The 25,854-nt window shown below is 51.0% G+C and overlaps 1 protein-coding gene across 1 annotated transcript; it reads right to left on the reverse strand.

Annotated features, from left to right (window-relative positions):
* Positions 1-4,633: 4,633 nt before the first annotated feature.
* Positions 4,634-20,938, reverse strand: SLC25A11 (solute carrier family 25 member 11). The gene is made up of 8 exons (XM_083707086.1): positions 20,767-20,938; positions 15,613-15,765; positions 13,644-13,850; positions 12,573-12,663; positions 10,838-10,928; positions 10,529-10,628; positions 9,488-9,539; positions 4,634-5,276 (listed from the first exon to the last, which is right to left on the reverse strand). Exons 1-8 carry the CDS (start codon positions 20,838-20,840, stop codon positions 5,121-5,123), a joined length of 924 nt encoding a protein of 307 aa, XP_083563212.1. The 5' UTR covers positions 20,841-20,938; the 3' UTR covers positions 4,634-5,120.
* Positions 20,939-25,854: the final 4,916 nt, after the last annotated feature.

Below are 25,854 nucleotides of genomic sequence, written 5' to 3' on the forward strand. Positions count from 1 at the left end.
TTGAGCACCTCACAATGGCCCAATCAGCCCAGGCCCAGCCACTGGTATGGGTGTGTACATTGCAATGCTTTTTAGGATGTGTTCTGTAGACCGAGGCCAAAACTGTCTCTCCCAACCTGGCTCCTGCCCCTCTCCTCATAGAAATGGGTCCCCATGAGTCATCTAGATCAACCCCCTTCAAGGCAGGAATCTCCCTGTTCGGTCCGTTCCATGTGACCGGTCCCAATCCTCTTTTGTTCACATTGAACACCAGCTGGAGGCTCCTCCCTTCAGACGACGCTCTGGTCTCCGGCTCCTCTTAGAATTGCGGAATCCTAGAATCCTAGAGTTGGAAGAGACCCCAAGGGCCATCGAGTCCAACCCCCTGCCAAGCAGGAAACCCCATCAGGGCACTCCTGACATATGGTTGTCAAGCCTCTGCTTAAAGACCTCCAAAGGAGACTCCACCACACTCCTTGGCAGCAAATTCCACTGTCAAACTGCTCTTACTGTCAGGAAGTTCTTCCTAATGTTTAGGTGGAATCTTCTTTCTTGTAGTTTGGACCCATTGCTCCGTGTCCGCTTCTCTGGAGCAGCAGAAAACAACCTTTCTCCCTCCTCTATGACTTGTGACATCCTTTTATATATTTGAACATGGCTATCATATCACCCCTTAACCTCCTCTTCTCCAGGCTAAACATGCCCAGCTCCCTTAGCCGTTCCTCATAAGGCATCGTTTCCAGGCCTTTGACCATTTGGGTTGCCCTCCTCTGGACACATTCCAGTTTGTCAGTGTCCTTCTTGAACTGTGGTGCCCAGAACTGGACACAGTACTCCAGGTGAGGTCTGACCAGAGCAGAATACAGTGGCACTATTACTTCCCTTGATCTAGATGCAATACTCCTATTGATGCAGCCCAGAATTGCATTGGCTTTTTTAGCTGCCGCATCACACTGTTGGCTCATGTCAAGTTTGTGGTCAACCCAGACTCCTAGATCCTTTTCACATGTACTGCTCTCAAGCCAGGTGTCACCCATCTTGTATTTGTGCCTCTCATTTTTTTTTTCCAAGTGCAATACTTTACATTTCTCCCTGTTAAAATTCATCTTGTTTGTTTTGGCCCAGTTCTCTAATCTGTCAAGGTCGTTTTGAAGTGTGATCCTGTCCTCTGGGGTGTTAGCCACCCCTCCCAGTTTGGTGTCATCTGCAAATTTGATCAGGATGCCCTTGAGTCCATCATCCAAGTCGTTGATAAAGATCTTGAATAAGACCGGGCCCAAGACAGAACCCTGTGGCACCCCACTAGTCACTCTTCTCCAGGATGAAGAGGAACCATTGATGAGCACCCTTCGGGTTCGGTCAGTCAGCCAGTTACAAATCCACTGAGTGGTAGCATAGTCAAGACCGCATTTTACCAGCTTCTTTACAAGAATATCATGGGGCACCTTGTCAAATGCCTTGCTGAAATCAAGGTAGGCTACATCCACTGCGTTCCCTTCATCTACCAGGCTTGTAATTCTGTCAAAAAATGAGATCAGGTTAGTCTGACATGACTTATTTTTCAGAAATCCATGCTGACTATTGGTGATCACAGCATTCCTTTCTAGGTGCTCACAGTTTGCTTAATGATCTGCTCCAGAATCTTCCCTGGTATTGATGTCAGACTGACTGGGCGGTAATTATTTGGGTCCTCTCTTTTCCCCTTTTTGAAAATAGGGACAACATTTGCCCTCCTCCAGTCTGCCGGGACTTCGCCTGTTCTCCAGGAATTCTCAAAGATGACTGCCAGTGGTTCTGAGATCACATCTGTCAGTTCTTTTAATACTCTTGGATGCAGTTCATCTGGCCCTGGAGACTTGAATACATCTAAACTAGCCAAGTATTCTTGTACTATCTCCTTAGTAATTCTGGGCTGTGTTTCCTCTGCTGAATCATTTGCTCCAAATTCTTCAGGTCGGGCATTGTTTTCTTTATCGGAGAAGACTGAGGCAAAGAAGGCATTGAGGAGTTCAGCCCTTTCTGTGTCCCCTGTTTGCATTTCACCATCTTCTCCTCTGAGTGACCCCACTGTTTCTTTGTTCTTCCTTTTGCTACGAACATACCCATAAAAGCCTTTTTTGTTGCTTTTAACCTCTCTAGCAAGCCTGAGTTCATTCTGTGCTTTAGCTTTTCTGACTTTGTGTCTACACGTGCTGGCTATTTGTTTGAATTCCTCTTTGGGGGTTTCCCCCCTTTTCCATTTTTTGTACACATCCTTTTTTAATCTTAACTCAGTTAAAAGTTCTTTTGATAGCCACCCTGGCTTCTTTAGGCACCTTCCATGTTTCCGTCTCATTGGTATTGCCTGAAGTTGTGCTTTTACTATCTCCCTCTTAACAAACTCCCAGCCATCATGAACTCCCTTTCCTTTAGTATTACTGTCCATGGGATCTCACCCAGCACTTCCCTAAGTTTTATGAAGTCGGCTTTCTTAAAGTCAAGAAATTGAGTCCTAGTATGCTTGGCTGCTCCTTTCCGCTGTATAGTAAACTTCAGAAGAGCATGATCACTCGCGCCTAATGATCCTTCCACTTCTACCCCACTAACCAGATCATCAACATTGGTTAGGACCAGATCTAAAATGGCTGTTCCTCTTGTTGCTTCTCCCACTTTCTGGACAATGAAGTTGTCTGCAAGGCCAGTGAGGAATCTGTTTGACCTTATGCTCTTGGCTGAGTTTGACATCCAACAAATATCCGGGTAATTGAAGTCCCCCATTACTACTATCTCCCTTCCTTTTGCATGCTTGGCCATCTGTTCCAGGAAGGCATCATCTATGTCCTCCGTTTGGCTTGGGGATCTATAGTAAACTCCCACAATGAGGTCACTGTTATTCTTCTCTCCCTTAATTTTGACCCAAATGCTCTCACTTTGGCTTTGAGGTTCTAAATCTTGGATCTCTTCACAGGTATACACATCCCTGACATATAACGCCACTCCTCCTCCTTTCTTGTCTGGTCTGTTTCTCTGAAATAGATTGTATCCCTCCGTTATTACATTCCAATCGTGGGACTTATCCCACCAGGTTTCAGTGATGCCTATTATGTCATATTTAGTTTGCTGTACCAAGAGCTCAAGCTCATCTTGTTTATTTCCCATGCTTTGCGCATTAGTGTACAGACATTGAAGTCCATTAATCATTCCCCCGTGTCTCTTATTTAAGGATTTTTTCCTCCCACCACTAGGTCTGCGTGCTGTTTGCTCCATTTGGTCTATGACATTTGGATGATCATCTTCATCAATTGATAGACTCCTACCTTCAGGAGCACTGTCTCCCTCCCCCACATTAGTCAGTTTAAAGCCCTCCTGATGAGGTTTCTGAGATTTTTGGCAAAAACATTCCTTCCAACCGTTGTGAGGTGCAGCCCATCGCTTGCCAGAAGTCCATCTTCAGGAAACTGCAGTCCGTGATCTAAGAATCTAAACCGTTCCTGTTTACACCATTTGCGAAGCCAGCTGTTCACTTCCACTATTTTTCTCTCTCTCCCTGGGCCACGTCGTTCAACTGGGAGGACACATGAGATGACAATTTGTGCATTTAATTGCTTCAATTTCCTGCCCAGAGCCTCGTAGTCTCTTTTGATCTTCTGGAGGCTATTGCTTGCAGTGTCATTGGTTCCCACATGAACCAAGAGGAAGGGGTATTTGTCAGTGGGTTTTATGATTCCTTGCAGTCGTTCAGTTACATCTTGGATCTTAGCCCCGGGGAGACAGCACACTTCCCGAGACATCTTGTCAGGCCCACAGATCACTGCTTCTGTTCCCCTCAGTAGGGAATCCCCTATCACCACTACACCCCTCCTCTCCTCGGACGGGACCCCCAAATCTAGCTCAACCCTCTGTGATGCAACCATCACAGCTCAAAAAATAAACCCCTGACTCACACAGCCGTCCCACCCGCGGGGAAGGTTTTACTGCAACACCCATTTGGCGTCTTCCTTCAGGTTCCTGGGAGGTTTCCCACCCCAGCCTTCAGCGCTGCCTCTGAGCTCCTTCCCTCCCCTTTGGCTTTGCAGAGGGGGCGAAGGTGGGAGGCCTTGAGCAAATGATTGAGCCAAGATGATCCTGTGGACTTGACACAATGGCTTCCTGGCCTCCTGGGCCAGAGAGCCTTTCGTAACGCACAAAGCTGGAGAAAAGCAACGCTGCCTTCCATCAAATAATAGAGCCCCCCCTCTTTTTTTGGTCCTTAAAACTGGCCCCAAAGTATTCGCTGTGTAAGAGTTGCAGGATTTTCTCAGCACACCTCCTCAGTGCCAGTCGAATGTACAAGGGGAGCAGGCGGGCAAGCGATGTAAACACGTTTGTTACTAAAAAACTTTTTCCTTGCATAATAAGTTGCGCGCCACTTTTTGGGAAAGAAAAATCAGCATTAAATATGTGAGCGTTATGTGTTTAAATAGGGTAGCCATCGGCAGCCATCTCCTCCATGGTCCAATCTTCTTTCAAAGCCACCGGGCTGCCTCTGGCTACTGTGGCAAGGAGTTCCGCAGTTCAACTATCCGGACTTCCACTTACCGGTCTCGAATCTCCCAGCGTTCAGCTGGGTGCCCAACCAAGAGCACACACAACCTCCCCAGACTCCGCAGAAGGACGTCACAGCAGAAACAAAAAGTTTTTAAGACCATGATTGGTTTTTACTAAGTCGAAAGCAAAGTTGGGGATAGGGATGGCGGAACCGTCACTGGCCACACGGCGACAACCCAGGCGGCAGTTCGGTTGCAGGGAGGGAAAGGGAACATCCCACCGGTGGCCCCCGGCCCAGAACTCCCCCCTCCCTGGCAATAAATAATTTTAAATGCATTTTAACCCCCCCCAAAAAACACAGCGTTCGCCACCATCTGCCAACAGTGCACCAGGAGGGGAGAAATCCTTCCTCATGATTGGCTAGATGTGTGTGTGTGAGAGAGAGAGAGAGAGAGATGGGAGGAGCAGGCCTAGACACACTCTGAAAAAATGAATTTTTTAGGGGTGGGGCGAGGGAGAAGGCAGGCACCCCCTCCCTCCCCACAGGTAGGGGGCTCTCGGAAGGTGCGCTCATGGCACTTGAGAAAGGGGAGCTCCAGGAGTCGAGGGGGGGTCTCTCCTTCGCTCCCCCAAACTCAGGCACTGAGGAAGAACTGCTTGTAGAACTTGTTCATCTGTTCAAGGAAGATGAAGGTGAGGACGGTGTGGGGCCCCAGGCGGGCGTAGTAGGGGGTGAAGCCTTTCCACAGGCTGAAGAAGCCCTCGTAGCGGATCACTTTCACCAGCACGTCCTGCAAGGCAAAGGGAGGTGGGGTCAGGGGCAGCGATGGTGCAGTGGTTGGAGCTAGGGCCATGGCACGAAGGAAGCTTACTGGGGGTGGGGGGAGCTTGAGGGCCGGGGGCTCACTCCCTCCGCCTGACCCACCCTGCAGTGTGGTGGTTGTTTTTAGGATTAAATGAGGTGGTATTTGACTCCTAGTAAGTTAGCAAAGGGACGCAGGTGGCGCTGTGGGTTAATCTACAGAGCCTAGGACTTGCCGATCAGAAGGCTGGTGGTTCGAATCCCTGCAATGACGGGGTGAGCTCCCGTTGCTCGGTCCCAGCTCCTGCCAACCTAGCAGTTCGAAAGCACGTCAAAGTGCAAGTAGATCAATAGGTACCACTCCGGTGGGAAGGTAAACGGCGTTTCCATGTGCTGCTCTGGTTCGCCAGAAGCGGCTTAGTCCTGCTGGCCACATGACCCGGAAGATGTACTCTGGCTCCCTCGGCCATCTCACTTTACTAAGTGAGATGAGGCCACAACCCCAGAGTCGGCCACGACTGGACCTAATGGCCAGGGGTACCTTTACCTTTACCTAAGTTAGCAAAAATGTATAGGACAAATTCAAATATCTGCTGGAAACGTAAAGAAAAAGAAGGTACGTTTTTATCACATGTGGTGGAACTGTAACGTAACAAAAGCTTTCTGGCAGGTGATGTATAATGAAATGAAGAAAATGTTTAAAATAACTTTTGTTAAAAAACCAGAAGCTTTTCTATTAGGAATTGTAGGTACCGACATCCCAAAGGATCAGAAAAGACTTTTTATGTATGGAACAACAGCAGCACGGATGCTACTAGCCCAGAGATGGAAAGAAGGGAAAGTCTCTACCAGAGAGGAATGGCAAACGAAGCTGTTGGACTATGCCGAAATGGCAAAACTGACCGGAAAGCTCAGGAACCAAGAGGACAGAAACTTTAAAAACTTTAAAAAAGAATGGGGGGAAATTGTAATTTATTTAGCAGAGCAATGCAAGAAGATGAAAACATTAGCAGGGTTTTAAACTCACTTGCAATGCAAGAAACAGTATGTCTAATATGGATGGATACAAAATATAGATTATGGAATAAGATGCAGTTGTCAATGTTGACAATAGGACCCACGGAGGCGATGGAAAATATTGAGATTCAGAGTAATCTCTATATATGTATATGCATTTGGATTGTTATAAGTTTATATTTGTAAAATGGAATAGAAAATGATTTCAAAATAAAAATAAAAATGGGTGGGGTGGGGAGAGCCAGGCAAGGGCGCCCCCCTTGCGCCCCATGGGGTGGGGTGCAAATGTGATAAGAAGGAAGGGGAAGGCGGAACAGGCAGGAACCCGAGCGATAAGCTGGGGTTGGACTGGATGACCTCTGGAGGTGTGAAGAGGACGGGGCAAAGAGAGGCAAGATGAAGGAGTCTTAAGATTGCTTGGGAAGCAATCAGGGAAGAAGATGGGGGCTGAGAGAGCTGGGGAAAGGCAACTGACCTACTAGGAAGAGTCGCTCGGCTCCCCAGGCCTGAGCTGTTTTGCTTCTTTCCATAAAGAGAATTTCACCAGCCTTCTGTGATTTATTGCTTTATTGCTGGCAGCGGGGAGGTGGGCGTCTGGTGGGCAGATATAACTGCGGGAGGGCAGGGGAGGACTGAGGGGGCCACCAGCCCCCGTGCAAACCTAGCTCTCCAAGAAGGGAAAGAGCGACCAGCCGCTTGGACTTTGGCCCCTTCTCTCCTCCGGCAAAACGAGACGCACCGGAAGCCGACGGGGCAAAGTCCTGGCGAAGAGAGACCTGTTTTGTCCCTGCAAAGCAGCCCCCTCCGAATCGGCTGCGGGGAGAAGCGAAACTCCTCTTCAAGGGCAAGAGAAGGGAGGCCGGCACTGGCCCCCACCACTGGTGGAGCAGCGAAGAACAGAAGTGAAACCCTGCAGGATCCGACCATTGGTCCACCCAGCCCAGCGTCTGGTTCCCACTGTGGCTGACAAGATGCCCCCCAGGGAATTCCAGAAGCAGGACCCGAGTGCAAGAGCAACCCTCTCCCCTCCTGCCCACGGACTGTCTCGCCAGAGTGGTGCATGCTCTGGTTATCTCCCGCTTGGACTACTGCAATGTGCTCTACGTGGGGCTACCTTTGAAGGTGACCCGGAAACTGCAACTAATCCAGAATGTGGCAGCCAGACTGGGGACTGGGAGACCACATAACACCAGTCTGGAAAGACCTACATTGGCTCCCAGTATGTTTCAGAGCACAATTCAAAGTGTTGGTGCTGACCTTGAAAGCCTTAAACGGCCTCAAAGGCCCAGTAGACCTGAAGGAGCATCTCCATCCCGGACACGGAGGTCCAGCTCCGAGGGCCTTCTGGCGGTACCCTCCCTGCGAGAAGCCACGTTACAGGGAACCAGGCAGAGGGCCTTCTCGGTGGTGGCTCCCACCCTGTGGAACGCCCTCCCACCAGATGTCAAAGAGAAAAATAACTACCAAACTCTTAGAAGACATCTGAAGGCAGCCCTGTTTAGGGAAGCTTTTAATGTTTGATGTTTTATTGTGTGGCTGGGGAAACCTAGCCAGATGGGTGGGGTATGTATGTAAAGGTAAAGGGATCCCTGACCATGAGGTCCAGTCACGGATGACTCTGGGGTTGCGGCGCTCATCTCGCTTTATTGGCCGAGGGAGCCGGCGTTCAGCTTCCAGGTCATGTGGCCAGCAGAACTAAGCCGCTTCTGGCATACCAGAGCAGTGCACGGAAACGCCGTTTACCTTCCCGCCGGAGTGGTACCTATTTTTCTACTTACACTTTGACGTGCTTTCAAACTGCTAGGTTGGCAGGAGCAGGGACCGAGCAACGGGAGCTCACCCCGTCGCAGGGATTCGAACCGCCAACCTTCTGATCGGGAAGCCCTAGGCTCAGTGGTTTAACCCACAGCGCCACCCGTGTCCCTTGGGTATGTATGTATGTATGTATAAATAAAAAATTATTATTTCCAGAAAATGGCGTTCAGAAACATTGCTGGCTCCAGCTGTGAAGGGAGAGCAAAGGTTAGGAGCTCTCTCTCTGTTTTTCTACCCAGGGACACAAGCAAGGAAGCAAGTTCTGCATACTCTGGGCTACGTGATCCATCTCCAGAGCCCTTGGCTGGGGGGGCAAAGTCCTCCTCCGAAGGGAGAGGGGCCTGGGGTCCAAAGTCTTCCCCCCCTTCCAGGAGAGAAGGAGCTGGAAGCAGCTTTCCCCTGCCAGCCAGGGAGAGAGGTGGCCCTTTGAACTGCAGGCCCTGGGCTTGGCTCTGGTGTGGGGCATAAGGCAAGCTGTGGGGAGAGGCAGGAGGGGGGTGAGAGTGTGGACCCAACCTCCCCTCTTCCCCAACAACCGCAAGGCATCCTGAGCAGCCCACTCCAGTTGCTGCTGATAATAATATTAAAAAATATTAAAATACTGTAATACATCAAACATTAAAAGCTTCCCTAAACAGGGCTGCCTTCAGATGTCTTCTAAAAGTCTGGTAGTTGTTGTTCTCTTTGACACCAACACTTTTAAGGTCAGCACCAACACTTTGAATTGTGCTCGGAAACGTACTGGGAGCCAATGTAGATCTTTCAAGACCGGTGTTATGTGGTCTCGGTGGCCGCTCCCAGTCCCCCGTCTGGCGGCTGCATTCTGGATTAATTGCAGTTTCCGGGTCACCTTCAAAGGTAGCCTCACGTAGAGCACATTGCAGTAGTCCAAGCGGGAGATAACTAGAGCATGCACCACTCTGGCGAGACAGTCCGCGGGCAGGGAGGGTCTCATCCTGCGTACCAGATGGAGCTGGGAGACAGCTGCCCTGGACACAGAGTTAACCTGCACCTCCATGGACAGCTGTGAGTCCAAAATGACTCCCAGGCTGCGCACCTGGTCCATCAGGGGCACAGTTACCCCATTCAGGACCAGGGACTCCCCCACACCTGCCCGCCTCCTGTCCCCCAAAAACAGTACTTCTGTCTTGTCAGGATTCCACCTCAATCTGTTAGCCGCCATCCATCCTCCATCCATCCTCTCCTGAACAGTTGCTCGCTGCCAAACTGACGTTGTGCATCCTTGAGGACTATAAACCTCTTTCCCCCCCAATGCCAAACCCCACGGCGGCTTCTGTGTTTCCCTGACTGGGGTGGGGAAGAGAGGAGGGATCTCCCCCCCCCCGAAAAAGCCTGGCCCACACTCACCAGCCCGTTCCGGTACTCCGGCTTCCCATCAATCATTCGCATGTTCTGGATCCTGGAGGGGGAAATGCAAGAAAAGGGGGTGAAGCCGCATCTGGCCAGTGTGGTACAGTTGTGGGAGTGTTGGACTAGGAGCTGGGAGAGGCTGGGGTTCGAATCCTCCACTCAGGCATGGAGCTCCCTTGGGGGCCAGCCACTGACGTCTCTCAGCCTGGCCTACCCCACAAGGTCGTTGTGGGGATTAAACAAGGAATCACCTTGAGCTCCTTGGATGAAAAGGCGGTTTAAAGGCCATAAAGAAATCAGGAACAAATTGCCTATTTGGCACCTGCCTCTTGCAATATTTCTCTTCCTGCCTTTTGTCTCCCTACCCTGTACCTGATTGTGCTCAATTGTTCCGTTTCTCTTGTTGGAATTTGGGAGGGTTCTGCTTGTTATGCATTTAATAAGGTCCACAAATGACAACATTTTGTGAGTCCCAGGTCACAAGGTGCTTAGATTGGTCTCAACTAGGGCCAGGGCCTTTTCAGCACTGGCCCCGACATGGTGGAACGCTCTGTCCCAAGAGACCAGGGCCCTGCGGGACTTGACATCTTCCCACAAGGCCTGCAAGACAGAGCTGGTCTGCCTGGCCTTTGGTTTGGACTCACTCTGACCCTTATGTTTCCCTCCGCTTATGGTTTTGACTTTTAAAATGAGGCTGCATTTTAAATTGCATTTTAACCTGTATTTTAAATTGGTTGGTTGTTTCTTTACTGTCATTTTACTGTAATTTATTATATTTTTACTGTAATTTTACTGGTGTTAGACGCCCTGAGCCCGGCTTTGGCCGAGGAGGGCAGGGTATATAAAAAAAATTTATTCCTCTTCTTCTTCTTCTTATTATTAATAAAACAGTATTTTTTTTTTTTACAAAGAAGAAGGTCAATCCCAGGCTGCCCTCTCCCTCCCTGACCTCACTCCCACCCCCCAAAGGCTGCTCTTCCTTCCTTCTACCCCCCAGCAACCCCCCCCCCCCCACTTCCTGCCCTCCCGGACCCTGACCTGGTCTTGGCAATATCCACCGGCATGGAGGCTGCAGTCGTCACCAAACCGCTGATCATGCTGGCACAGAAGTGGCACAAGATGTTGTCCCGGAAGTAACCTGTGGACGAGAAGGAGGACGTTTCGGGTGCTGCTGCTGCCGCCATCGCCTCTGGGACCCCTGAACCCCCCACCTCCCCTCTGGGAGCCCCCAAGCCCTACAGGAAAGAGGGCGGCAGAGCTTGCAAGGGCCTGACAGGGCTGGCCGAGAGGACAGAGACCCCTCCAGGCCTTCCTCGCCCCTCCGCCCCCAACTGGGACGCCGCTTACCCGAATCGAGGAGGAACTGCTTGGACTGCGAGTAGGAGGCCAGCTGGGCTGCGTTGACGACGACGGCTCTGGCCATGGTGGGGACGCAGCCCTGTCGGATGGAGGAGAAAAGCCATTAGGGGCTGGGGGGCACCAGAAGCTCCCCTCAAGGAGGGGAGAGGGGCTCTCACCTCACAGTGGAGCGGCAGCTCAGATCAGTGGCCAGGAAGGGCAGAGGGCAGACTAGCCAGACCCTTGGGTCCGTCTAGATTAGTGCTGTCTACACCGACCAGCCGGGACGCGTGTGGTGCTGTGAGTTAAACCACAGAGCCTAGCGCTTGCCGTTCACAAGGTCGGTGGTTCGAATCCCTGCGACGGGGTGAGCTCCCGTTGCTCGGTTCCTGCTCCTGCCAACCTAGCAGTTTGGAAGCACACCAGTGCAAGTAGATAAATAGGTACTGCTCTGGCGGGAAGGTAAACAGCGTTTCCGTGCGCTGCTCTGGTTCACCAGAAGCGGCTTAGTCCTGCTGGCCACATGACCCAGAAGCTGTACGCCGGCTCCCTCGGCCAGTAAAGCGAGATGAGCGCCACAACCCCAGAGTCGGCCATGACTGGACCTAACGGTCAGGGGTCCCTTTACCTTTTTACACCGATCAGCAGAGGCTCTCCAGGGTTTCAGGGAATAAACACCTCTGTCACCAGGGTGCCGTTAAGAGATTGAACCCGGAGCCGGCTGAGCTGTGGCTCTTCCCCTCCTGGGTTGGCAGCCCCAAGAAGGGCGAAAGGTGGAGTCTGGGTAGCTGAGGCCAGCCTTGTGTCCAGGGCCAGGCCAGAGGGAAGGGAACCCTGAACAGAGCCTAAGGTGCCACAGGGCCCTCTTTGAAGGTTTATCTTTTTGCAGAGTCTAGCCTGGCTGCTGTGATCTCAAACCCACCCAGACCCCCAGAGCTGCTTTCTTGAAATGGACGCTGGAGATCAGCTGGAGGAAACCCCTTGCCCTGGCAGAGATTTGGCTCTGTTTCACCCAGAGCCACAAAACACAGATCTGTGTTTTGGGGCGAGGAGTCCACTTAGCAGAGCCCAGAATTAAGGTGAGAGTGAGCTGTTTTTCCAGGCCTGACAGGGAGATCCCCCCTCCTTATTTCGCCCCCAAGTAAGTTTAAATAAGGGTACATAGCTAAGAGGAAAATACACCTGGAAAATGCAATGGGAGAGACGAGAGGAGAGGCAGCAAGAACAGCCCAAACCCGATATGGTGGAACCTCAGAAGTCGAACTTAATCTGTTCTAGAAGGACGTTTGACATCCAAAATGTTTGAATTCCGAGGCTTCTTTGGCAGCTTGGCTTTTTGCAGAACAGAAGCCGTATCGGACGTCCGGGTTCTGAGGAACGTTCGAAAACCAGAACACTTGCTTCCAGGTTTTCGATGTTCAGGAGCCGAAATGTTCGGGATCGAAACCTGCCAAGGCAGGTGGGCAAGCAAGGGAAGTCGCATTTCAAGAGTCGTTTGCCCTTAATACAGAAAGCAGGAAGGGTTTTCTTCCCATTCCGTTATCGGCATCAGATAGCCAGGCAAAAAGAGGAATTCTCAGGCTCGCCTCTGTGCGAACTCGCAAATGCACGAGAGCCCATTTCCTCCGCTGTAATAAACTCATTAAATTGCAGAAGAGGCCTTGTGGGGTGAGACTTGAGCAATCGCGAAGGCCAGAGTCGAAACTTTCCCCCTGAGCCCACCCCTCTTCCTAAAGGGCCGTACCCTCCAGAGCGTGGGAACCCCCTCCTCGCGGGTTATCCGCAGAAGCGCGTTGAAGACGTTTGTGTAGCCCCTCCTTTGGTCAGGAGGCAACCTGGAACAGAGGAAAGAAGAAGGAGGAAGAGAGAAGACTTGAGAAAGAGAGAGGAACAGGCCCAGATCTTCCCAACCAGAACCAGCCTGCATTTTTGGCATTCCTTTATCACATGCAAAGCGGAGGAGCCTTCGTTTCCAAGACGAGCCGGCCAAATCCAGGACCGGACTCGATCCTCAGATAACATTCTTTGCTCGGAAACAGCTGGACTGCTTCCAGCTTTCTTAGGGCAAACTCCTTGAAATCAGCACACAGACCATAACACTCTTCAAATGCCAAAAATGTTTTCTTCCTAATTGCAGGAGGGACTGCAGAAAACTCGGCACATTAAATGGCAGGAAAGTAAGTCGCTGCAAGGTTTCGGGGATCCGGTTTCAAGAGAAACGACAAATATTACTAAAGGAGCTACCGCTTGCTACCCAAAATTAAAGTTGCTGAGTATTTTCGGTGATATCAATGTGGATATATTGTCCAAAGAAATGGTCTCCTGTATGATCTTGGCATCACCAATAATGGTTGCAATTCAAAGGGAAACAGCCCCAAATCTTACACTGGAAGCTTGGTGCTATAAAGAAGAAATTTACAGATAAAGATATAAGGATCAAAACTGCCAGACACTTGCATTGTGATTTGGCATTCTTTTAGGACCTAAAGAGCAAAACCATTGTCAGAACCCTGGCACGTGTCTCTGGAGCAAGACTGGATCGGAGACTGCCGACAGTCTTTACTCGGACTCTGGTTATTTCAACCCTGACCTCATTCTACCTGCCAGTCTTCTATGTTTGTTTCTTATCTTTCAATGTTCAAACCGTTCCCTCTTGTTTTATGTATGAAATAAAAATTATCTGCCCAAGCAGAAAAGAGAACCGGTCTGCATTTTGCCACCAGCACAAGGCCAAGAACGATGGACCCCCCCACTTCTGGCACAGAGGTGCCCCTGCCCCCTGCCAATGCACCAAGGGGAGGTCTCCCCCACCCACCTGCCATCGGCCGTCATGCGGATGAGCGCCACCTCGGCAGGCGTGCCCACAAAGGCCCCAATGGCGCCTGCCGTCATCCCAATCACGGCCTTCATGAAGAAGTTGGGGGGCGTCCCGTCGGAGGAGGTGAGCTTCTCGAAGAGGATGGTGTAGATGCCCAGTCGGGTGGTGGTGTAGGTGGCCTGGCGCAGGAGGCCGGCGGACAGCCTGCCAAGAGAGAGGGGGCACACGGGGGGGGACCCCCAGACTGAGAACCAGAGCCAGAGGAGCCCCTCCTGGCACCCAAAGCCACACACGCCTCACGCTGGCACTGAAGGGGTTTGCGGCTGCAGCGCTTCGATTCTTCCAGGTTGCGCATTCTGAGCCGTGTTCACACTCCGGGGTCAACTTGAACAAATAATAAGGATGACAGCAATTTTAGTGCTTATATGCTGCTCATCTGAAGGGGTTGCCCCACTCTGGGTGGTTATTAAAAACGATATAAAACCTCAAACATTAAACACTACCCTGTAAAGGGCTGCCTTCAGATGTCTTCTAAAAGTCATAGTTTATCTGTTTGACGTCTGACGGGAGGGTGTTTCGCCAGGAAGGGGGGGGGGTGCAGCTACTGAGAAGGTTGTGGGGCTATGCACCACCAAAATAAACAGGGGAGTTGGCAGCTTAGCCCCCAAGTGGAAACTAGGCCCTCAATACGTCCTGCCAGGGACAGCCTTCTAACGTCTCTTCCTTCTGCCCCCACAGAGGAGAGGGAGGAAGGACGGAAGGAAGGGAAAGGAAAGGAAAGAGAAGGGGAAGGGGAAGGGGAAGGGGAAAGGGAAAGGGAAAGGGAAAGGGAAAGGGAAAGGGAAAGGGAAAGGGAAAGGGAAGGGGGAAGGAGGAAGGAAGGAAGGAAGGAAGGGAGGGAGGGAGGGAGGGAGGGAGGGAGGGAAGGGAAGGGAAGGGAAGGGAAGGGAAGGGAAGGGAAGGAAAGGAAAGGAAAGGAAAGGAAAGGAAAGGAAAGGAAAGGAGGAAGGAAAGGAGGAAGGAAAGGAAAGGAAAGGAAAGGAAAGGAAAGGAAAGGAAAGGAAAGGAAAGGAAAGGAGGAAGGAAAGGAAGGAAGGGAGGGAAGGGAAGGGAAGGGAAGGGAAGGGAAGGGAAGGGAAGGGAAGGGAGGGAGGGAGGGAGGGAGGGAGGGAGGGAGGAAGGAAGGAAGGAAGGAAGGAAGGAAGGAAGGAAGGAAGGGAAGGGAAGGGAAGGGAAGGGAAAGGAAAGGAAGAAAGGGAGGGAGGGAGAGAGGGAGGGAGGGAGGGAGGGAGGGAGGGAGGGAGGGAGGGAAGGGAAGGGAAGGGAAGGGAGGAAGGAAGGCAGGAAGGCAGGAAGGAAGGGAAGGGAAGGGAAGGAAAGGAAAGGAGGAAGGAAAGAAAGGGAGGGAGGGAAGGGAAGGGAAGGGAAGGGAAGGGAAGGGAAGGGAAGGGAAGGGAAGGGAAGGAAGGAAGGAAGGAAGGGAGGGAGGGAGGAAGGCAGGAAGGAAGGGAGGGAGGAAGGAAAGGAGGAAGGAAGGGAGGGGAGGGGAGGGGAGGGGAGGGGAGGAAGGAAGGAAGGAAGGAAGGGAGGGAGGGAGGGAGGAAGGCAGGAAGGAAGGGAGGGAGGGAGGAAGGCAGGAAGGAAGGGAGGGAGGGAGGAAGGAAAGGAGGAAGGGAGGGGAGGGGAGGGGAGGGGAGGGGAGGGGAGGGAGGGAGGGAAGGAAGGAAGGAAGGAAGGAAGGAAGGAAGGAAGGAAGGAAGGAAAGTAAGGGAGGGAGGGAAGGGGCTAGTGGTATATAAACTGAATAAACAATAATAAAAATCACCTGTTCTGCAGCCAAGCGCCCCTGCCATACTCCTCTCTCTCTCTCTCTCTCTCTCTCTCTCTCTCTCTCTCTCACACACACACACACACACACACACACCCCAGGCCCCCCAAGGCCCCTGCTCCCCTCGAGAAAACTTACCCGGTGTAGATGCCCCGCACGCCCTCCTTGCGAAGGATGCTCCCCACGGCGTGGAAGCTGGTCTTGTACTCCTTCGTCTTGGCGCCCTCGCCGCTCAGCTGCATCCGGTTTTTCACCAGGTCCAGGGGCTGCACAAACACAGTGGCCGCCATGCTGGGTGGGGGGCAGAGAGAAGGAAGGGGCAAGAGGTCACTTGAGGGCTGGGGGAGAACAGGGAGAAGCGGCAGAACGGGCTAGAGAGGGAGGACCCCCTCCTGCAACCCTGACCCAGATATTATCTCCGATTATGGTCCTATACATTTTGAGGATGGCCAACGGAGTTTCCCCCTGGAAGGAACTTCCTCCTTTTTCCTTCCTCGCTTGAAAGACACTCTAACCTGCTCCTCTAAGCTGCTTCCTTCCTACACTCCAAGAAGCTGGACTCAGGAGGAGTCACCGATCGCTCTCTCCACCTCCATGAACTTGTCTCATCCTCCTTTAAAGCCGCCCCTGCCTCCTGCAGCAGAGAGTTCCGCCGTTTCACAATCAGTTGGAAGGACTTTCTGTTCTCTGCCCTGAATCTCCCAAGGCTCAGCTTCTCTGGATGCCCAACAGTTGCTGTGTTACGAAAGAGGAAGAAAACCTTTCCTCCAAGCCACGTCTTATTTCTTGAACTCCCATGGTGTAGCCTCTCACTCGACTTTGCTGTAAGAATTCTAAGGTCTCCAGTATAGAATAAATGTTCAAGGCAAGCACGTATGTAAGTATATAAACCACGTGTCTGAAATAGTACAGGGGTGCAATCCTGAGGCCATTTTGACTCTCCCAAATTGACCTCAAATATTTCTCTGCAAGGAGGAAGGAAATGGGAAAAAGCTTTCCAATTGTCTTTGGGCTGTAGGGGCTTACACCTCCCTGCAAATAGAGTCTGGCAAGTAAGCTTGGTTTACGAACTTAATCCGTTCCGGAAGTCCGTTCTTAAACCGAAACCGTTCTTAAACCGAGGCGCCCTTTCCCTAACAAAGCCTCCCGCCGCCGGTGCCCTTCCACCATTCGGATTCCGTTTTTAGGTCGAGGTAAAGTTCGTAATCCGGGACACTGCCTCTGGTTTTGCGGAGTTCTTAAACCAAATAGTTCTTAAACAGGGCTGTTCTTAAACCGAGGTACCACCGTATCTGTTAAGCTGAGCAAACTCTCAATATGTGTAAGAGATTTACCATCTCCAAGGAATGGCCAGGCTACCCAGAAAATGCAATCGAGTAAGGCATAATCAGGGATGCGGGTGGCACTGTGGGTTAAACCACAGAGCCTAGGGCTTGCCGATCAGAAGGTTGGCGGTTCGAATCCCCACCACGGGGTGAGCTCCTGTTGCTCGGTCCCTGCTCCTGCCCACCTAGCAGTTTGAAAGCACGTCAAGTGCAAGTAGATAAATAGGCACCGCTCCGGCGGGAAGGTAAACGGTGTTTCCGTGCGCTGCTCTGGTTCGCCAGAAGCGGCTTAGTCCTGCTGGCCACATGACCCGGAAGCTGTACGCCGGCTCCCTTGGCCGGAACCCCAGAGTCGGCCATGACTGGACCTAATGGTCAGGGGTCCCTTTACCTTTAAGGCATAATCGGGTATCCTGGCAGGCAGGAGAGAAGCAACACTTTCAAATTTCTGCTGTAGACTGCCTCCTTCTGCGATGTATGTTTGGGGGGTGGTCTTGGGCCCCAGGGTGGGCAATTTGAAAAGTCTCTATAGGGGCTTGCGCACCATTGTCTCTCCGACCTCCTTGCAAAGGAGAGGAGGGAACTCTGTTGCAGCAGAAAAATCAAGATCTGCCTTGCTTTCTCTGCATCCTGCCTCCATCCATTCATCTCTGACCGATCATGGACGTAGGGGACTCAGTCCCTTGGGGAGCTGAGCAGCAAAAGCCAAACCCCCTATTTTTTCTATAGCAACTTTTCTCCCAAACCACGCGGACTTTCCTCCTAAGGGAGCCACCCCTCTCCGCAGAGCGCACAGGGAATATTTGCCTTGTCCTACTCAGGATTCAGTGAGAGCTGGACCATAAAGAAGGCTGATTGCCGAAGAATAGATGCTTTTGAATTCTGGTGCTGGAGGAGACTCTGGAGAGTCCCATGGACTGCAAGAAGGTCAAACCTCTCCATTCTGAAGGAAATCAGCCCTGAGTGCTCACTGGAAGGACAGATCCTGAAGCTGAGGCTCCAAGATTTTGGCCACCTCAGGAGAAGAGAAGACTCCCTGGAAAAGACCCTGATGTTGGGAAAGATGGAAGGCGCAAGGAGAAGGGGACGACGGAGGACGAGATGGTGGGACAGGGTTCTTGAAGCTACCAGCATGAGTTTGACCAAACTGCGGGAGACAGTGGAAGACAGGAGGGCCTGGTGTGCTCTGGTCCAGGGGGTCACGAAGAGGCGGACACCACTAAACGACTAAACAACAACTCATGATTCAAATCCTGAAGCACTCCCCCTCTGTCCCACTTCAAATCCTTCCAGAAACCTAAGTAAGCCAGATTCCCTCTGTGTCCCTCTCCCTAAGGCAGCCTAAATCTGCTTTACACACCCCTCAGTTACATAACAGGCTTTATTTAGGGAGGGTGGCAAGGAAAGCACCCCAGGAGCCAGAGAAAACCATTCCCCCCAAAACCTTCCTCCCTAACCCTTTCCTTGCCACACCTCCTCCTGCTCTCCCCAGCTGTTCCCTTGTGAGACACCCCGAAATTTGACCGGAGGGGAGCCAGAGCACTTGGCATTCCATTGCCCCTTCCCCTGATGCGGTTTAATCCCTCGCTTGGTGCTTAAGCGGATTAGCACTTCTGGCAGCACAAAAAGCCCCGCTCCAATCACAGAATGCAGCTCAGCCCCGGATCACTGAATCGTAGAATCATCGCCAGATGACCGTAGAATCATCTAGCCCAGCGGTTCTCAACTTGGGGGGTCCCCAGATGTTGTTGGACTACAACTCCCATCATCCCTTGCTAGCTAGGGATGATGGGAGTCGTAGTCCAACAACATCTGGGGACTCACAGGTTGAGAACCATTCTAGTCCATGTCCCCCTACAATGCACAAATCGTAGCTAAAGGATCCCTGGCAGTGTAGAAGCTTAGCTCCATAGGCAGCTCATGAGACTCTTAATCTCTGGGTTGTGGGTTCGAGAGCCACGTTGGGCGAAAGGATTCCTGCACAGGGTTGGAGCCCCTGACCCTCGTGGCCCCTTGCAACTCTATAATTCTGTGAGCGGATGGCCTCTCTTTGAAAACAGCAAAGGAGCGTCCACCACCTTTCAAAGTCCGTCCATTCCAGTGTTGAACAGCTCTTGCTGTCAGAAAGTTCCTCCTGATGTTGAGTCGGCATCTACCTTCTCGTAACTCGAAGCCGTGGGTTCGAGTCCTACCCTCCAGAGCAGGAGAAAACAAGCTTGCTCCGTCTTCCACGGGACAGCCCTTGAGATGTTTGAAGATGGCTCTCATCTCTCCTCTTTCCCGTGTTAAACTCACCAAGCTCCTTCAACCGTTCGTCACAAGGTTTGGCTTCCAGACCCTTGGTCATTTTGGTCGCCCTCCTCTGCACCCATGCCAACTTATCAACACCCTTCTTAAATTGTGGTGCCCAGAATTGGACACAGTATTCCAGGTGTGGTCTGACCAAGTCGGAATACAGTGGGACTATGGCTTCCCTCGATCTGGACTCTAGACTTCTGAGGATGCAGCCTAGAATTGCATTAGCCGTTTTTGCTGCTGCATCACGCTGCCAGCTCACGTTTAGCTTGAGGTCCACCAAGACTCCCCCCAACCCAAGATTCTTTTTCACATGAACTGCTGGCAAGTCAGGTGTCCCCCGTCTTGAAGGAGGTGATAGACCCCCCTCCCCAAGCCTGAGCAGCAACACCCAGCACCTAAAGTCCCCTGTAATTGTACATATCTCACTCACGTCCCCTGTTTAACCATTTAACCTCTCTCCATGGGGAGTTGCTCCCCTTTTCCAGCAACCTCCTTTTGCAGCTTGGACGGCCGTCTTCCAGGGGTTCTTCTGCTCTGATTCCAGCATTGCATGGGGCTGACCCTCGGAGGATGCCTTCCAGCCCTACAATTCTATAGGACTCCTCGCTTAGCCAGCCTCATCTGCTCTTGCACCATGACCCAAGTCCCTGCGACTTCCCTTGATCTGGACCCTAGACTTCTGAGGACGCCGCCTAGAACAGCGTTCGCCTTTTTTAGTGGTCTCAGGTTCAGCTTGTGGCTTCCCAAGACCTCCCCCTTGACTCTTTCCCTATGTGCTGCTGCTGCCATCCCATAGTTGTGCACCTTCTTCTCCCTGCTAGCAAGGCCAGAGCTCAGGGATGATGGGAGTTATAGTCCAATGACATCTGGGGACCCACAGGTTGAGAACAGCTGCCCTAGCAGATCCTTTCCCTTCATTGTGGTGCCAATCGCCTGGAGGGTCACAGGATGGGAGAAGGGGTGCCTTTGCGGCTGGGGGAGCCCCCATTGCCCATGAGCCCTTGCGGCAGATTAAAAAAAAAACCAGGTGCCACGTACTACAACTCCCAGCAGGTGGGAACTGTAGTACGAGGTGCCTGCAGGTCCCAGGTGGGTGGAGCCTGGGCCTTTGGGTCTGGGGTTAGGGGGGAGAGAAGAGACCCCCCATTACCCATGAGCCTTTGCGGCAGAGTAAAAACACCTGTTTCCCTCCCAGGTGCCTCGCACTACAACTCCCAGCAGGTGGGAACTGTAGTACGAGGTGCCTGCAGGGTCCCAGGCGGGCCTTTGGGTCAGAGCTGGGGCGAGAGAAAAGACCCTCCATTACCCATGAGCCTTTGCGGCAAATTAAAAAAAAACCCAGGTGCCTCGTACTACAACTCCCAGCAGGTGGGAACTGTAATACGAGGTGCCTGCAGGGCCCCAGGCGGGCGGAGCCTGGGCCTTTGGGTCTGGGGTGGGGGGGAGAAGAGACCCCCATTACCCATGAGCCTTTGCGGCAGAGTAAAAACACCTGTTTCCCTCCCAGGTGCCTCATACTACAACTCCCAGCAGGTGGGAACTGTAGTACGAGGTGCCTGCAGGGTCCCAGGCGGGCCTTTGGGTCTGGGGAGGGGGAGAAGAGACCCCCAATTACCCATGAGCCCTTGCAGCCGGGCCTGGGGTGGGGGGGTCTGGAGGCGGCTCTTACCCGGCGAGGCCCCCGAAGAGGAACTTGACGGACTTGGGCGACGTTTTGGGCTTGCCGGGTCCCGACGCCGCCATGACGGCTCCGCTCGCGCCGGGACCAAGGTGACTCCGGCGGGCGAGAGCGACGGGAAGCGGGAAGGAGCCAATGGCTGCGCGACGAGAGGGGCTTCCGGGGCGGGACTTCCGCCTCGGAAGAGCAGGAGGAGATGAGGAGAAGGAGGCGCCTGCGCAGTAGGCCTCGCGAAGCCGCTAGGAGGGTGGGCAAAAGGAGGGCGACGCGCAGGGCCAATCGGAGCCGTCCTTGGCTCCCCGGGCGAGGAGTCCCCTGCGGGACTACAGCTCCCATCGGCCCCCGCGGCAGGCGCGCAGGCGCAGCTCGGAGAAAGGGCGGCGGACTTTGGCTGACCCGGGCTAATGAATTGACCCGGTTTAGTCCGTGTTAAGAATCGCGAAGGAAGCGAGGGAATCAATTGACTCAGACAGATAATGCATTCATGTCTAGGACACACCTTTATATATATATGTACACACACACAGAGTGCTTTTTTACGGGGTGCGCACACCCCTAAACATTTTGTGAATCTTTACCTTTGTCCATTTTCTGTATTTATTTTTCCCAATGAAAACTATAAAATGGTGATTTTCTTAAGTAAAAATGAGAGTAGTCCTAAACATTTTTTAGGAAAAAAGCACTGTGTGTATGTATAACTTGTTTTATTATTATTATTATTATTATTATTATTATTATTATTATTTATACCCCACCCTCCCCAGCCAGAGCCAGGCTCAGGGCAGCTAACACCAGTAAAATTAAAAAAATTCCTTCCAGTAGCACCTTAAAGACCAACTAAGTCAGCTTTCGTGTGCATGCACACTTCTTCAGATACACTGAAACAGAAGTCACCAGACCCTTCTATATAGTGAGAAGGTGGGGAGGGGTATTACTCAGAAGGGTGGTGGGAATGGGTGATTGGCAGATAGCTGTGATGAGCCTGTTGACGACTCTTAACGACTGCAATAGGTCTTACAGGAAAAAGCAAGGGGTGAGAAGGTGAAAAGTGGCTTTGTCATGTATAATGAGATAAGAATCCAAGGTCTTTGTTCAGGCCAGGTTTCTCCATGGTTTTAAGTTTGGTGATAAGTTGTAATTCAGCAGCTTCTCTTTCAAGTCTATTTCTGAAATTCCTTTGTAGTAAAACAGCTACTTTGAGATCTTGTATAGAATGTCCTGGGAGATTGAAGTGTTCTCCTACTGGTTTCTCTGTCTTGTGATTCCTGATGTCCGATTTATGTCCGTTTATTCTTTAGCGTAAGGTCTGGCCTGTTTGTCCAATATAGAGAGCTGAAGGACACTGTTGGCATGTGATGGCATACACAATGTTAGACGATGAGCAATTAAATAGTCCCAAGATGGTATGTGTGATGTTGTTGGGGCCAGTAATGGTGTTGTCCGGGTGTATATGGCAGCAAAGTTGGCATCTGGGTTTATTGCAGGCTCTGGTGCCAGTGTCCGTGTTAGGTCTGGTTGTAGTATTATTGTGGGTTAGGAGTTGTTTAAGACTGGGTGGCTGTCTGTAGGCAATGAAAGGTCTTCCTCCCAGAGCTTGAGAAAGAGAACTGTCATTGTCCAGGAGAGGTTGTAGATCTCTGATGATGATAGAAGGGTCTGGAAACTTCTGTTTCAGTGTATCTGAAGAAGTGTGCATGCACACGAAAGCTCATACCAAGAACTGACTTAGTTGGTCTTTAAGGTGCTACTGGAAGGAATTTTTTTTGTTTTGACTATGGCAGACCAACACGCTACCTACAGTATCTGTAACTGGAACCAGTAAAATTACAATAAAAACACAATGGGAGGGTACCAATTTAAAATACGGGTTAAAATACAATTTAAAACCCATTGTCTCTTTCCTCACAAATCCTAAGGGCACATTTAAGATATGAATAGGGTGAGCCTGTGACCTGGCTCAGGAACTAAGTATTTCTCACTACAAAAGACTGGCCAGGCTCCCCAGGCAATCCAATCAAGTAACCTGCCAGATAGAAGAAAAACAACATTCAAATTTTGCTGTAGACCACCTTTTCTGTGATGTAGGTATGATGTATCTGAGGGGTGGTCTTGATCTACAGGGTGGCAATTTCAAAAGTCTTTATAAGGCCTTGCACACCATTGTTCTGGGTTCCTCTTCCCTCCTTCGTGTGGGGAGTGAGGACCCTGTTGCAACAGATCAATAAAGATCAGGCTTACTAGCTGCTTTGCTTCTCAATATTCTCTGGTTGGCCTCTGCTATTCTCTCCTACCAATAGGGAACCCACGTAATGACTCTATATGGGCTCTTGGATACCCCATAAGGGAAAGAGCAATTTTTATTTACAACAACGGCAAGGAGAGACAACATGTTTATTTGTCTTGATTTATGATTAATAAATCCGTAGTTTTAGTATGTATCCACACAGCCTCAGGCCTCTTCTGTTGCGCAGATTGCTCTGCTGTGTATAGTGTGCTCAAGTCTGGGAGGCCTGAGTCGCTGATTTATGTCGGAGCCAGAGGTCAATGGATCTTCACAGCAGCAAGGTTGGAAGGACACGATTCAGCTGGGGTCTAGCCAGCTGGCCTTTCAACCCCAGGATGCGGACAGCTGAGGCCTCTGGAGGGCAGCTTCAAACCGGGCCAGTGCTGGGCGCCAGGGGGCAGCCTCAGCTGAGGGGAAAGACAAGATCAGGGGCTGTTTTGGGGTGTTGGAAATGTGCACCCAAGCCTTCTGGGTGACCCGCCCACCCTGCTGGATTACCCAATGGGCAGACTCAGCAGGTGCTGAGCATCGCCAGAAAAGTACCATCCCCCCCCATGCAAAAATAAATTAAAAAAACAGGACAGATTTAATTCGGTTTTCCCGCAATACTGTGCTTTGAAGTAGAAGTAATTTCCCCATCAGGAAATTGAGGAAGTAGCTATTTTTAATTTCCGCATGCATATAAGTTTTACATCATTTTGGGGGGAAATAGGATGTTAGCTTGTGGTTTCATAATGTTTTTATTTTGCATGACCTAATACTCTGTTACGGTAAAATCTGGGTGCAAGGCTGCTCTGCCACCCAGCTCGTCGGACTAAGTCCGCGGGTCCCTGCGGAGGAAAATGAGCTCAGCCGGAGACAGGAGCAAGCTGCAGAAGATCCAAGTTTATTGCGCAACAGGTTCAAGGCGAGATTGAACAGCGAGAAAGGGGTGACATGAACTTTTGAAACTTCCCTCCATGTCCCAGAATACAGTGCAAAATACATCATAGTTACATCATGAATACATTAAAGAGAGGTTGGGTTACATGGATTACATCATGAATACATTAAAGAGAGGTTGGGTTACACAGGATTAACATACGGAGGAGGGAGGGGGAATATGCAGAGCTGGAGATATGCGCAGATAAGCACATCCTGAGTACAGGTATGAGAAGACAATGGTCCATGTACTGGCATTGCCTGGAGGAAAAGCCTGGCAGAGTGATTTGACAGGATTAGGGTCTTGACACCTTGCTTGAGGGATTATGGAGGACAGGGGAGGTGTCATGGAGTCCTAGAGAAATTGAGCAAATTGGCACGTTGAGTTTCTATGGATTTTATAGATTTTAGTCCCTTTTTGACATTGACAATTGGGAATAAATGGATATATTGTAGCGAAGAAGAAGGTGAAGAAGACATGCCCCCCCCTTCCGTATCATGACTCTATATGGGCTCTTGGATACCCCATAAGGGAAAGAGCAATTTTTGTTTACAACAACGGCAAGGAGAGACAACATGTTTCTTTGTCTTGATTTATGATTAATAAATCCGTAGTTTTAGTATGTATCCACACAGCCTCAGGCCTCTTCTGTTGTGCAGTTTGCTCTGCTATGTATAATGTGCTCAAGTCTGGGAGGCCTGAGTCGCTGATTTATGTCGGAGCCAGAGGTCAATGGATCTTCACAGCCGCAAGGCTGGAAGGACACGATCCAGCTGGGGGCTAGCCAGCTGGCCTTTCAGCCCCAGGATGCGGACAGCTGAGGCCTCTGGAGGGCAGCTTCAAACCGGGCCAGTGCTGGGCGCCAGGGGGCAGCCTCAGCTCAGGGGAAAGACAAGATCAGGGGCTGTTTTGGGGTGTTGGAAATGTGCCCCCAAGTCTCCTGCGTGACCCACCCACCATGCTGGATTACCCAATGGGCAGACTCAGCAGGTGCTGAGCATCGCCAGAAAAGTACCATCCCCCCCCACGCAAAAATAAATTGAAAAATCAGGACAGATTTGATTCGGTCTCCCCGCAATACTGTGCTTTGAAGCCGATGTAATTTCCCCATCAGGAAACTGAGGAAGTAGCTATTTTTAATTTCTGCATGCAAGTTTTGCATCATTTGGGGGGCAAATAGGATGTTAGCTTGTGGTTTTGTAATGTTTTTGTTTTGCATGACCTAATACTCCTATTATTATTAATTGCATTCATATTAAGGTTATCAGATGTCCCCGTTTCTCAGGGACAACCCCCAGATTTTAAAATCAGTCCCCTGACAAAATCCTATCGTTCCTATTGAAGTTGAAAAGTGTCCCCGGATTCATTGGGGAAAAAAATCGGGTAATTGTTGCAGGAATTTATGTATAGGTTGGGGGGGGTTGCCCCTCCAGCAGATGTCCTGCACCTGCAGCCCACTACCAAAATCAGCACAATCACTTTGTGACTTTTGTGATTTGTCCCCACAAAACACTTCATCACAGTTTCTTCCTATCTATTCAAAGGGCCTTTGCTGCAAGGATACCAAATGTAAGAATTCACTGATAAATGGATCTCTGTACCGGCTCACTGGGAAAACTTCAGAAATGCATATAGACCTTCTACTCAGCAGCTCCTCTGCCTGAGTGATAATTCCTGGCATCCTGACACCTGAGTGCCAGACAGGTAGCCATTCCAGAAAGAACAAGTTCATCACACCCTTTTGTCTCTATCTGGGTTTAATTTAAGCCCCTTACTCACGGGTATGTTGCTCCAATTCCGATATTTTCAAGAAGAAAGGTCAGCGCTCATCAGCAGCAGCAGCGCGGCTTTGCTTCCACGAAAAGAGCGATGA

Source organism: Podarcis gaigeae, assembly GCF_964106915.1.
Source record: "Podarcis gaigeae genome assembly, chromosome: 13".
In the NCBI taxonomy this organism is placed as follows: Eukaryota; Metazoa; Chordata; class Lepidosauria; order Squamata; family Lacertidae; genus Podarcis; species Podarcis gaigeae.

Bases quoted from the DNA above. Each gene is read 5' to 3' on its own strand.
- SLC25A11 (XM_083707086.1), bottom strand. From the start codon at position 20,840: ATGGCGGCGTCGGGACCCGGCAAGCCCAAAACGTCGCCCAAGTCCGTC. The intron at 15,766-20,766 runs GTAAGAGCCGCC...CCCCCCACCCAG, and splicing joins CTCTTCGGGGGCCTCGCCGG to CATGGCGGCCACTGTGTTTG. The intron at 13,851-15,612 runs GTAAGTTTTCTC...CTCTCTTGGCAG, and splicing joins GTGCGGGGCATCTACACCGG to GCTGTCCGCCGGCCTCCTGC.